The sequence below is a fragment of the Crotalus tigris genome, unplaced genomic scaffold (genome assembly GCF_016545835.1).
Source record: "Crotalus tigris isolate CLP2741 ecotype Arizona unplaced genomic scaffold, ASM1654583v1 scf7180000018371.15429387391:27106975, whole genome shotgun sequence".
Classification (NCBI taxonomy): Eukaryota; Metazoa; Chordata; class Lepidosauria; order Squamata; family Viperidae; genus Crotalus; species Crotalus tigris.
In genome coordinates, this window is record NW_024096970.1 from 4215336 (window position 1) to 4229777 (window position 14442).

Here is a 14442-nt window from a genome sequence, read left to right on the forward strand (position 1 = left end):
TAACAGAAGTCTTGTGTGCCTGTGAAAAATATCTAGGAAAGCCTTCTAAGCAGTTATGCCAAGTCTCTTATAAGACCTGTCTTCTTTCATGCTTCAAGGAGAAGAATGTTAAACTCACAACAACATGCTTTTCAGAGCAATGCTTTGAATGCCTCTACATAGTCAACTACAATGACAATTATGATTCTGTAAAGTGGAGGAAAAGAGCCAGTTTGGTGTTGTGGTTAAAGCATTAGGCTAGAAATCAGCACAAAGCCAGTTGGGTGACCTTGGGGCGGTCACACTCTCTCAGCCCTGGCAAACCACTTCTGGAAAACCTTGCCAAGAAAACTATAAGAACTTGTCCAGACTCTCTCCAAGAATCAGACATGATTGAACAGAAGGAAAAAAGTGGACGATTTTGTGCTCATTGAGGCAATGAACATTCTGAAATTAGAACTAATATTACTATGACAAGAAGCCATAAGCAATTGAAATTGGAAATAAACAGCTTAACAATTGTAGAATACACTGCTACAGATTCTTTGAATGTGGTTCTGAATTGGCTGAGTAGCTGTCACCACTTTATTATTTTTATGCAACACATTGTTAAAGTTTAGCATATAAGTTATACTACTGGCATCAATGATTTTTCCCAAATTGTTTCCTCAAAGCTGATCAGAACTGATTCTTTATAATGGCGGACATTTTGCTACTGGAAGAAATCTTCAAAATGAATGGAAAAAAGCATATATGTGTTACAAGGTAATTTATCAATCATACACGTGTTTCTTGGATGTGGCTCACATCTAACATTGACTATAAATTCAGGTAGTTAACAAAATTGAATATACATTTCTGCTGCCTATAATTTATTTAATTGAATTTAATTAGTAATGTGTGCATTAATCTATAACTGCATGTTTCATGAAACTAAATTAAACATATTAATTTATGTGATGGCAATTTTGTGTTAGGCACTTGGTTTTATCTAATGCGAACTAGTAAACTGGGGTTCTTCAAACTGATGGTCCCTAAGCAGACCATGCTGGCTAGGTATGACAGAAGTTATAGTTCAACACATCCAAAAGAATATCATAGTGGAAATACTATGATAGCTGGTTGGACTAAATACTTTTAATACTTTCTATCTCTAAATTTATTGATTCTAAAGCTATTAACTGAAATAGCCCATACATTTCTAAGAGAGAAGATGAATTAAAATAGTCCTGGCTTTGAATGAAGTTATGTAACTTTGGTACTGGAAATCTTGGCACATGAATACTGCAAAATACTATAAATGTTTTTTTTGTAATTAAAATGATTGCAATTGTAATTAAAATGATAGAGTAATCATGTTAATTTGTTTCATTTTTTAAAAAACCATCTTTCCATCTTTGGGATGGATAACATTTTTAAAACTCAAGGGAAAACTTCCTTAAATTCTTTTTTTTTTATAGAATAGCTGAAATTTCACTAGCATATATCACAGTGATGTCCAGAACAGATTTCTGCTAAACCAAAGCAATATTTTTGAAAACACATTTATAGAAATTACCTTAAAGTGCTTAAATCTCTACAGATAGTAAGCACTACTGATTAACTTTCAATTCCAAGTTCCCATAGTTTCCCGTTACGATTATGCCAACAGCCTAGTCTAAGTGTGATTTATGTCTCCTACATTCTTTTGAAAAATATTTAGAGTAAAAATAATTTTTAAAACATTATTTTAAAATGCATAAATATATAAAATATAAAATAAAATTATTTTATACTTTAATATCCTGTCTTTCCTCTGCAATTTCCAAAAAACATTCAAGGGCATCTATCTCCAAATTTTCTCTCCATAATAACACCTTAAAGGGGCTGTTTTGTGCTTTTTTAAAAAAAAACCTTTTGCTCTGCAAAGCTAGCCTCATAGGGCCCAGGAGCATGGGACAAAGGGACATTTGGCAGGCTGTGGCACCTTTAAGCTACTTTGTGCATTTTTATTTTATTTTATTTTATTTTGCTGCTCAAAGCCAGTTCCATACAGACCAGCAACCAGACCAGGCAAACCTCAGCAGCAGGAGCAAGAATACGATAGCAGAGGGGACAACAGAGCACAGAGTGGCAAGGTCTCAAAGTGCAGGGTGGTAAAGGCAACTGAGATCGGACTGGGGTGGGCTGGCACTCTTACTGAGGCTTAGAGCTGGGAGGGAGGGACCTCAAAATGGCTTGGACTGGGGTGAGTACTCAATGACTTGTAATTCTCAATTAATGAACACAATGGGAGTGCCAGGTTTTCCATTTTAAGTCAGTGCAGTTATATGATTCTTGCTTTACACCATACCAATTTTCGGTAGCAATCCCAGTCCCAATTGTGACTGTAAGGTGACTCCCTATATCCAAGCAGCTCCTACACCTCTCCTTCTCCTCCTCCTCCTCACCCTTTCAGAAAATCTATTATTTCCACAAGACTACATTCTTTCAAAATGTCACTCATTTTTTTCATAAACTTCATTGCTGATTCTCCATTATCACCATTCACTAATATATTACTAGTGTATTACTCACTAATATATTTTCTATTGCACTACAATTACTGCTATCTTTATATTGTGCTTTTTCCTGAAGGAGCCCAGAGCAGTACATAGAGGATCTAACTACCTGTCTAAGCTTCAAAAATATAGCAAAACTGTCGTTTCCAGGAATAGGTCCATGGTAGCTACCAAATCAAAGCTGATTACGGGGCTTCCTAAATACCATTACCAGTTCAAGAATTATACCCAAGTCATGAACAGAATTTTATGGAAGAAATATATTCATATTCAACTAGTTTTGCAATCATGAAACAGAGATCTACCACTTATATTTTTGGATCAAATTTCAGTTTCTTCATCTAACCAATTAAAAACCTCAGGAGTTTTTACAAATCGATTATATCACTATTTGTTAGTCTTGCGCAGGACTCTCAGCCGTGATATCTATCAGCATGGCAACTACTTTATGGCAAATATCTCTTGAAATCTGCTTTCAAACAGACCTAACTGAAATTTGATCTCTCAGAACACAGATTATTCAGTGGAATACTGAAAAGAGTTTTTACATGTTCTCAATCATGTATTTTATATTCTCAATGGCATATTTTAAAGGCTGTTTATACTGGTTTGCTTCAGATTTATTAGCGCAACATCTGCTAACTGGAAATAATAGATAAAAGTGTCTTCAGTACCAATATTTACAAATGATGATCATGTCTGGTGCAAGCCATAAAGTAATGCATCTACTATTTTTATAAAAACTCACGCTCTTCTTCCTTTGGATCAAGTTGTGTAACACTGACAGATAAACGATCCACACGTTCTTGTAAGGAATTCACTCGGAAAGAAAAACTATGTGCCTCATTGAAAAGTTCTCCAAAGATATCTTCTGCATATTTACCTGCAAAAGGAAGTTTTTAAAAATAGGGCTAAGAATATGAATGTGCTTCAAAGGACTTGGATTGTTATATCATACTTTCGTTTTAGACAAACATCGTGCAATAAAAATGCAGGCTTAAAAATGTCAAGATAATATGATATCTATATTGGTCTATTGCATTGAAAGCAACAGTTTTGTGGCACTTAGACTAATACACAGGAGAAACTTCAATAAGTATTTTTTATTGGAATCCTGTATATAGTCACAAATGAAATGCCCATTAACAGCAGCTTGTTCAAGTCCTTAAGAGCTTGTATGCTTTATTTCATGATATAAGAATTATCCAATTTTTCTCAATAATTTTCCCGGGTGTTTTTTCGGGTATTTAAGCATCTGGTGTTTCTTTTCCCCACTGCTCGGAGCTATAGGTATTTAGAATCTGAAACCTGCATGACTGCTATGTATTACAAATGAAAGTCTGTAGAAATGTTATAAATGAAATAAAATGGATTCCAAAACTATTTTAATCAAGAGAAAGAATGGAATGTTCATGGTAAGATTAATGAAACTAAAAGTGCAAGAATATCACCATAGTAATAAAATAGCACTAAAGTATAGTGGTTATTTATTCATAATTCCATACACATGTGCAACCCCCCCCCCACAAATACTGAACATCTAGCAGCTTTAAATATAATTACTTTGACTAATCAGTTAAGTATTTTACTGAAGATCCAAATGGAATTGCTGAATATCTGAAACCCTATTATAGTTTCTTCTATTTGGAATAGCAAGAGCACTTAGCAATAGCACTTAAGACTTATATACCCCTTCATAGTGTTTTACATCCTTCTCTAAGAGGTTTATAGAGTCAGTTTATTGCCGCCAACAATCTGGGTCCTCATTTTACAACCTCAGAAGGGTGGAAGGCTGAGCTGATGAGACTTGAACTGCCAAACTGGTGGCAGCCAGGAGTCAGCAGAAGTTGCCTGCAGTACCGCATTCTAACCACTGCGCCACCACGGCTCATGCACAAATATTATTTCTTATATTTAGTTCTTTGTATTCAACCTCTTCCTGGAAGAATCACTTTGAACGGCTCCTGGAAGAATCATTCCGTGGGCACTCCATCACTGGAGATTTTAAAGAAGAGACTAGACATTTACCTGTCTGAGACAGTATAGGTTCTCCTGCTTGAGCAGGGGACTGGACTAAAAGACCTCCAAGGTCCCTTCCAGCTCTATTCTATTCTATTCTATTCTATTCTATTCTATTCTATTCTATTCTATTCTATTCTATTCTATTCTATTCTATACTATTCTACTCTACCCTACCCTACCCTACCCTACCCTACTCCACTTTGTTGATAAAAAGTCATTTAATGATTTAGTTGGAAGAAAAAAAGATGCAAGAAAATATTTCAATTTTAAGGGGCATTTTTATTTATTGATCTGAAGAAAACCCTTTAACTATTGCAGATTTAACATAGGCATATGCATACATGTGTGTGCATGCATGCACACATACAAGCATTTTAAAAGCAACTATGTCTGGTTTAAAACCCTGTAACTCTAGTCAACTCTAATCAATCTTTTATAATAGATACATATATGATACTTATCACTGGTATTCTCATAATACTGTTCCAAGAAATATTCAACATTTCACTTGAAGAGTGCCATGTATGGGACAATCTACTTAAGGGTATTTGAATCCGGAATTTGATATCTTCTCAGGATATTTGAAACTTCAACAATCAATGTAGTCATGAGACTCAAGATGATTATGTTAGAAACTCAATGAATAATCCATGTGGTGATATATTTGTTTCACACATGCTGGTCCTTGTTTTAGTTTCCACAGAGAAAGACTTCAATTAAATCTACAAATGCTGCTTAGAATCATACTTAGTGACATTTTGAAGCCTACACAAGTTGGCAGAACATGTTCAAAAATATTAATTCAACAGCCAAAGTGAAAAATGTTATATTCAAGCTTTGTGTAAGACCATGCCCATTGATCTTAACAGCAGCAACAACAAAAACCCTCTAACTATGTGCTTAAATTAATGTAGGTCTCTTCACTAAAAGACAGCCAACCCAGCAGTATTTTTCAGAATGCTATCAGGCTGTAAGATTTTGCCTGCAGACTCCAGCATCACTGTAAGCATAGGTTTTTCTAACTGTACAGATATTGTGCATGTATAAAGTGTTCTAAGCTTAGAGTATCAATTTCAGATGTTCTGGGCTCAGAATAAAATGCATTTTCTGTCTAAACCTCAATAGATTCCCTGGCACAAAACTGGAAATCAAAAGGTAAAACAAATGAAATAGAAAGCTTACCCAAGCTAATAATAAACATAATATTCACAGAGCATTAACTTGCTTAACGACAACCATGGGATCATTTTTTATTTCCCCCTTTCTCCTTCATTTACATTTTATTTTACCATTGACTTGATGAATAAAATCATGGCTCATTATCAGATTATCATGAAGATCACTTAACAAAATAGGAGAGAGATGGAGGGAGACAGAGAGAAGCTAGAATAGCCTGGATTTGGGGGGGGGGGAGGGAAGGAAGCTACTATTTTCTTTAATTTGGGAAACAGCTGCTGTGGGGCATCAAGCCATCAATGATATGGTCAATCTTAAATAACTTGCAATGTAAGTTATTTAAATAACATGCCAGATAAAATAATCAATAGAGAAAATAAAGGCTAACTAAAAGATGGAGATTTTTTTTAAAAAAAATGCACAATCATAAAATGTCATTAAGGCAAGTACCAGGAAAATATGCTTTCAATATTACACAGCCAAAATACAAAATTTTGAAAGTCCTTTATTCAGTAAACTTCAATATATCTTATGTAGTAAGAGAGCCTTAAATAGGTATCTAATAAAGATATTATAGAGGGAGGATGCTTTACTTTTGAAGAGCTTTACAGATCATAAGCAATATTCTGAATTTAGCTCAGGAGACCACCTTATGCAGGTTTTTATGTAGCACAGCTAGACAACCCATGATCCAAGGGGTCATCCTTTTAGTGATATTCCCTTACCAATACAGAGAAATTTCTTTGGCACTAAAGGATATTATTTAGAAGATGCAGTTGAACTGATTTATGTTCTTCCTGAACACTTTTGCAATAGATGCATCATTGCTATATAAATTTGGTTGTTTATTAGATAGAGGTTGCAAACTGCTGATCTTAATCTTTCCCTTCATTCATCATTGCTATATAAATTTAGAAGTTTATTAGGTAGAGGTTGCAAACTGCTTATCCTGATCTTTCCCTTCATATAGCAGAAATTGGCTGTTTCTACAACTATAGAAATGCATGACAGAGAGGGCAAACTTTGGCCATGGCAGTCCGAGTCTCACTGGCTCAAGGTTGACTCAGCCTTCCATCCTTCTGAGGTCGGTAAAATGAGGACCCAGATTGTTGGGGGCAATAGGCTGACTCTGTAAACCACTTAGAGAGGGCTGTAAAACACTATGGAGTGGTATATAAGTCTAAGTGCTATTGCTATTAGCAGAAATATTACACTCTGCAAGTCATGCATTTTGCCTCACTCTTTCTCTCTTGAACATCATGTGCATGTTTGTATGCCACAAGGGACATACAAGGCAATACAAACATGTTTTTTGCCTGGTCTCTCTGTGTTTCCTGTTTTTAAAAAAACAGAGATTCAACCACATCTGAAAAAAACTACATTGATTAAAGATTTTAATTGTAATTATTAGTCAGTTGCTAAGAATTTCTTCCTGGAAAGTTGTTTAAGCAGGCATAATAACCATTTTAAATTAACATTTAGTGAGATTAATTTGCTACACTTATTAGTCTCCTTTAGTCTAGATTTGAAATTAAACCTACTTTGATTTTCTGATGGGTAGAATATGAGGGGGGAAATATTCCAGGAGAATCCAGTGATTATGGACCTATTAATTATGTTTTATATGCTCACACACAATATGTATGTATGTATGTATGTATGTATGTATGTGTGTATGTATGTATGTTTTCTGAGGTTTTCGCGGGTGTTTGTATGTAGGTCTTTGGTTATTCGGGTTTTCTCCCACGTAAAATTGGAAGTGTCTTGGCGACGTTTCGACGAAGTCCCATTCGTCATCTTCAGGCTGGTGTTTTCAGCTTCGTGCTTCGAGCAGCAATGTGTGGTCTTAGCTGTTTCTTCCTTTTAACTGCCAGTGGGGGTATGAACTGATTGGGTGGGAGCTTGCTGTGTTCTGATTGGGTGGAGGTGTGTTCTGATTGGTTAGGGGCTGGCTGTGCTCTGATTGGCTGGGGGGTTGGCTGTGCTCTGATTGGCTGGGGGGTTGGCTGTGCTCTGATTGGCTGGGGGAGTGTTCTGTTTGGGTGGGGCTTTGTTGTGCTCAGGTTAGTCTGAGTTGCAGGGGGGTTTAAGATGGTGGGCTGCCTTGCTATTTTTTGGCTTCGCGTTCGTGGTCGTGCCTCATCTTCATGGTGGGTGTCAGTTTGCTTCATGTATGGATTGGAGGGGTTTAAAGTGGCTAATGATGCAGCTGTGGTCTGGCTTCTGGTTAGTGGTCATGCCTCATCATCGGTGTGGCTTTGGGTTTGCTTTTTGCGTGGATGTATGGTGGTGACATCCTGTGTGGTTTTTGTGAGTGTGGGTCTGGTGTCAAACGACTCCCTAACACAAAAAATGACACAAAAAAGACCTCCCCCTTCCCCAATATCACCACGATAGACCTCCCACCCCTGGAACTTAACAACAACTGTGGAGAGTGTGGAAGATCCAGCATGAGGAGTCTGCAGCCTGACGCTGTGGGGAACGTCGACAGAGATCAAAAGAAAAAAGGGGGGAAGAAGAAGAACGAAAGCACGGCTCGATTGCCTAGGCATACGGTGAAAGGGAGAGACACGGTGTTCTGCCTGGACCCTCTGCAGACAAGGAATACCCCCACCAACAATACAGCCCCCCCCGGGACGAACACTTTGAAGTCCCCCCAAAGACGAGCACAGGAGAGGAGAACGCGGGGAATCAGAATGCAGAGACCTGGAACCTGGTGTCCACCTGAATACCGTTCCTATCAGCAATGGGGAAGAGCATGCGATAGGGAGGAGGGGGGATGATGAACTGAGAGACGGAGTAAGCACCCGATCACGCAGCAAACAAATGGAACGGTGGAGAACTGTCGACACGAAGATTGCCAGGACGGAGGAGGAGGGCATAGACCCCCAAATATGCAACACCCGTATGAAAGTTACTCATGACAGTGGAGGAGTGAGAAGAAAGGGTGTGGAGCAGGGATTGAGAAAAGCGTGTGTGGGGGGGGAGCGTCTGTGAGCCCAGGGAAGCTTGTAACACTGATAGAGGAGAAACAGATGCCCCCAGGGTGGAAAATGAAAACAAAAAGGGGAGGAGGGTCAGTACTATGGAAGGAAATAAGGATAAAGGGGTGGTGGAGGAGATGAATGCCAGTAATGAGATAGTGGAAGGAATGATCCAGAAGAACCATAGAAGGAAGCGGACGGAGAGTAATAAAGAAACATCTGAACACTAATTAACCGGCCGGGACCGGTGACACGGTCCATGAGCTGGGTGCAGATGCCGGCAAAACCCATTTAAGTCATCATTGTTTACTGGCTCCTTAGCCTGATGATGTTTGGAGTTTCCAAACGAAAGCTTGGCAGCTTTTAGTAAAGTATATTTTTATATTTATACTCTCCTGGTGTTCGTATTTTATTTGTACCATATATGTATGTATGTATGTATGTATGTATGTATGTATGTATGTATGTATATTTATATTGTAAGTGAGCATATAAAATATAATTAATAGGTCCATAATATACACACACATATATGTATACATGTATTATATGTATTCTCATACTCACAATATATATAAAGAAAACTATTCATAATACATTTTGTTAAATACAGGGTATGGGAGAATAATGCATCTTTTTTTTAAAAAAATGAACATGATGAAATAGAATTCAGGTTAAAGCCATACAGATTTGGCCATATAAAATTTACCTTTAAAATAAATTAATTCTTAATACATTAAATACTTACTTAGACTGCTTAATTGTCTTATTATATTTGCCAAGGAAATATTAGTAACACATTCCAATTCATTCTTGATGCCTCGTGGCAGAGCTGTATGGCAAAGATATCTAGGGTCTATGTTTCTTTTTACCAGTGGCATATTGAAATATCAAGCAGGTACCAGTCCTGTGAAGAAACAGAAGAGCAAATTAAAATATAATTCAGGTTGCTTGTTTCCAAATAAGTTGTACAAAAGATGACAAACATTTGAAAATACAATTAAGGCACCTATGAAAAGCAGGATAGTCAGATGCAAAATAGCTCAGAGCTCTTGTATTTTCCCTACTTATTTGGAAATCTTATTTAGTGCTTATGATAAATTTCCTCATAGAACTATTAAAACTATAGAACTATAGAAATCTTGTACTGTAGTGCCCTGAGCCCCTTTACTATTCATTATTGGTTGTGAAGCTGGGAGTTCTTATATGTTATAGTTCTACCAATTGTGCCAGATGGTATAAACTAATTTTTCCAAATTTGAATTTCTCTAACTGCCTGCATTATGGCATTTTAGCTAAAATCATATGGGAAGATGTAACCCAAAACTTCTGGAATGATCTAAACTGAGAAATGCAAATATATTCTACCATCATGTGTTAAAAATGAAGGGGAAAGCGATTACTTGATTTTAAGGGACTATAAAACAGGATGTAGCAAATATACAGTCATCTGGAAAATAAAGTACACCCCCTTTGAGTTTTTACATATCAGGATATAGTAAAAATCATCTGGTTCTTAGCAGTTATTAAAAGTAGGTACAATCTCAGATGAATGACAACATATAACATATTACACCATGTTATTATTTATTTTACCAAAAGAAAGCCAAAATGGAGAGACCATGGGTGAAACCAATATACCAGTTATTCCATGAAAATAGGACAATACTAATAGATTGCAATTATATACAATTCCTATTTTGGTCCAATTTTTCCAAGCATAAGGTACATCAGTTGTGAAAGGGCAGGAGCGAAACTTAAGTTTCATAATTAATATCTGTTTATTTTTGAGTTTAAATCTCCAGGTTCATAAAATTCCATCATAGAATACTAAAGAAACTAAATCATGGTCTAATGGAATCATTAGGAATTATAATTTGAAAATTATGAAAAAAGGTAAAAGTTGCAGGAATGTTGTCTGAGGAGGAATGTTGTCCGTTCTGGGAAACTAAAACTTAATCAATTTGACACCAGCATCTGAGCAAATTTTAGAGCAAATCCTAAAGAGATTGACCTTATAAACAATGTTTCTTACATTTTTTTCTCCAGGGCCACTTTCCACTTTTAAAAAATCTGGAGGACCCCAAAAGAGCATTTGTTTGTATTGGTTATACTTAACAACATTTATCATATTAAAATTTTAAAATGTCACATTGCTACTGCTTGTCACAATTGTTTAATGGGATTTTAATACTGTATTACTATATTATTTTTCAATATAGGTTGGCAAATAATTTAGATTTAGTGGACCGTTGTAATGGTCTTGAACCACCCAGGGATCTTATGACCACACTTTAAAAAACACTCTTATAAACATGCAGTATTTACTAGAAGTCACCCTATATTTGTAAAGAGCAACTGTTGCTAGATTAACATTTTTGTTTATGTAACTTCCTTAGTAAAGAGAGCCAGTGTAATGTAATGGTTAAAATGAACTACTACCTGGGAGACAAGATTCAAGTTTTTCCTCAGCCATGGAAATGGAAACTCACTGGAGGACTTTCAGCCAATCACTCTTTCAGACCAACATATCTCCTAGAGCAGGGGTGTCAAACTGCCAGCCCACAGACCGGACGCGTCATGCGGAAGCCGCACCCACCCCATTACCAGCAATGGCAAAACTCTTCCGATATGTTGCGCAATGTCACGTGATGTCGCGAGTTTGACATGTCTGTCATAGAGTATTATTTTGGTGATAAAAAAGGGAGTTCCTGGAATAGTAATTAACTGCAAACTGAATATGGACTAGCATAAACAGGCAGGTCCAATTTTAAGTGGTATCAACAAAAATATAATTTTCAGATTATGGGAAATAATCTTTCCATTTTATTCTGTTTTGGTAAGACTATTTGAAGCTCTATAGTTTAAGAGGATTCAGTCCAGGCAAGTTAGGATGAACAGGAGACAAGAATAAATGCTACAAAGAGAGACTGAGTGGTTAGCATTCAGAGGAGAAAAATCGAGAGAGAATGAAATAACATCCTTCAAATAATTGAAAATATATCATGCTGAAAGTTAAGAGCTGTTTTTCATTATTTCATATTGTAAAACATGAAATAGTGGATTTAGCTATCACGGAGACAAATTCCAGCTGGAAAAAAAGAAAACCTTTTCAACATGAAAGAAATTGGCAATAAAACCACGTATCTAGTAAAATAGTGGGCTTCTCTTCATTGGAACAAATGGAGGCTAGATATTAGAAATGCTTTAATTTGGATTTCTGCATTGGTCTTGATAGTCTAAATGGCATGTTTAACCTGTAAGGTTCTAAGTAACTACCAATTTCTTAAATAAAAAAGTAAAAAATACAGAAAATAATTTTCCCATCGTACAGTTGCTCAGAGATAGCAAAGAATATATGGAAAAGAAATGATAAATCAGTGGCAGAAAACCTGCTGTAAAAACAGACATTTTAGATTTATCGCTTAAGTTCTCCACTGAAAATATTAGATAACACACAATGATAAATGTAGATACGGTAACAATTTATCATGCTTATTTGCAAATACATTAACGTTAACTCTAATGCTTGCATGAGAAGCTCCTGAATGATAACATGAGATTAAATTCTCATCTCTACTAACAAATTAAGAATTTGAAATTGGGCTGCAGTTGATTCACTGGTCTTTTAATAAAATTATGTGGCATTATACCACGTTTGTCTGTATGTGTATATGTGAAATTTCTATACTAGAGAACTGGGAAATTTGTCTAGTAGGGAGGGATTTAAATACTCGGCCACTGAAGGTTTGACATCTGATTTAAGTACAAATAATGTTTAATGATCAAATATGTAGAAGGACAAGTGTAATCCTATCTATAAGTAAAATTCCTATTCTCTGAACTGTGAAAATAGCCACTCATTGGACATCGTGCTGTCATTATTTTGGCCTCATCCAGCCCATGACAGGACCAAGAGATCCTAGAATCTCAGACTCTCCTAATAAACATTACGTGATACTCTGCATCATCTGATAACTGCACCTACAGTACCTACAGACATTAAATAGTACTGAGGACAAGAAAGAAGTTCTTTTTAAAATAAAAATGACTCACTACTATCAATTATCAATTGTCCCTGCCAGTAGTACTGGAAGTTCAGTAGAAAAGTGCCCTAAACTTTAATTCTCAGAAGTAATCTGTGATATGATACCATGGTCAATGATATCAAGAACAGCTGAGAGGTCAAGTAAGTGTAGCAGGACTGCATTTCCATTATTCTTCTCCAAAGAAAACTCACAGCAAAGGCCTGAATAAAGGGGTTGACAATACTGTTTCAAGCTGAAAAGCAGATCTCTGCCTAGATGGAAATAGATCTAGAAAAGCTGTACTGCCAAGACAATTTCCAGTATCTTCTCTAAACTGGATTGTGGGCCACTGGTTTCTGAGCCGAGAGCAAGATTTTTCCGGAAGGACTACATGGCCATCAAAGAGTCGAATTTCATAAATTATTCAAAATTTTCATCATTCGATTGGGAAATCGTGTCTATTTACTATTTGCCTGGAACCAGTGGTGGGATTCAGCCAGCTCGCACTAGTTCAGCAGAACCGGTAGCTAATTTTTTGTTCCCCAGGCCCAGAATGGACTTCTGGAAGCGGCATCCACAAAAGAACCGGTTGTTCACATATTTGAATCCCACCACTGCCTGGAACCCTTTTTTTCCACTCCAGTATTGACTTGAAAAACTAATGTAAATTGTAGATGCATGGAGTCTGACTTGTAAAGTCAACAGAGCACACGAGATTGATCAAAGAGGCTATGAACATTTTATGCCTGTAATTTACCAGAACAGGTATATTTGATAACAGTAATATACATACATACGTACGTTCTCAGAATATAAATAGAATTTTTAAAAATCTACACTTTCCTGTTTCTGAACACCTTGCCTTTCAATTTCAAAACTATTACATACTACAATTTTAAATTACATTTACAATGTTCATTTCAAATGTATTCTAGAATTTATATTTTCTTTAAAAATCTATAAAAACACAGCAAAATGCATTGCATTTCATTAATTGCAAAGCTGAGCATTTATTAATCTTTATAATCTTGGAAGAAATCCACAGAATAATGATTTCTTTGAGGACTCATAAATCTGTTTGTGTACATGTGTATGTGTATTGTGTGCCCATGACTACTATTTCGATAAGATCCTGTAGTTTTCTTGGCAATATTTTAGCAGTAATTTGCCCTTGCCTGTTTCCTAGGGCTAAGAGAGAATGACTGGCTCAAAGTCATCTAATTGTCTAAAGATGGACTAGAACGCACAATCTCTGGTTTCTAGCCTTGTGTCTTTATCTACTTACAACAGATTGGTTCCCAATTCCTAAATTCATGCTACCATATATGCAGAAGAAATGGCTATGTTCAAAATAAATAAATGAGGAAAAATATGACTATACAGTTCATGGCATTAGGCTATTGTGGCATTTAAATGGAAAACTAATGAAGGAAATAATACATTGCATCAGATATTTAAAAATAGAATGAGTGCTATCATGAATTATTCCAAGAATGATTCATAATTAATAATACTTCAGACTTATTTAATAAATCAATAAATCAATAAAAATGGCATAATTTACTATATTAAATCTTTTCAGCCATTTTTTCCCTTTCTTATTTATACAAAGCCAGCCGTGGTTAATTTCTCTTTATATTATAGGAAAGCAGCTGCTCTGAAATTAGAATTATTTATATTTCTTTAGTCCTGCTTCCCAAGTAGTCAATTTAA

At 36.0% G+C, this 14442-nt stretch overlaps 1 protein-coding gene across 3 annotated transcripts in view; it reads right to left on the minus strand.

The window, feature by feature from the left end:
* WASF1 (WASP family member 1) overlaps positions 1 to 14442 on the minus strand; it is a 50711-nt gene that overhangs the window by 10369 nt on the left and 25900 nt on the right. For all 3 annotated transcript variants that reach the window (XM_039351188.1, XM_039351186.1, XM_039351187.1), the window contains exons 3-4: positions 9450 to 9608; positions 3268 to 3402 (exon numbers count right to left, since the gene is read on the minus strand). In XM_039351188.1, the coding sequence (XP_039207122.1) occupies positions 3268 to 3402; positions 9450 to 9582 (268 nt within the window). In that variant the 5' untranslated portion in view covers positions 9583 to 9608. The remainder of the gene's footprint in view (positions 1 to 3267; positions 3403 to 9449; positions 9609 to 14442) is intronic.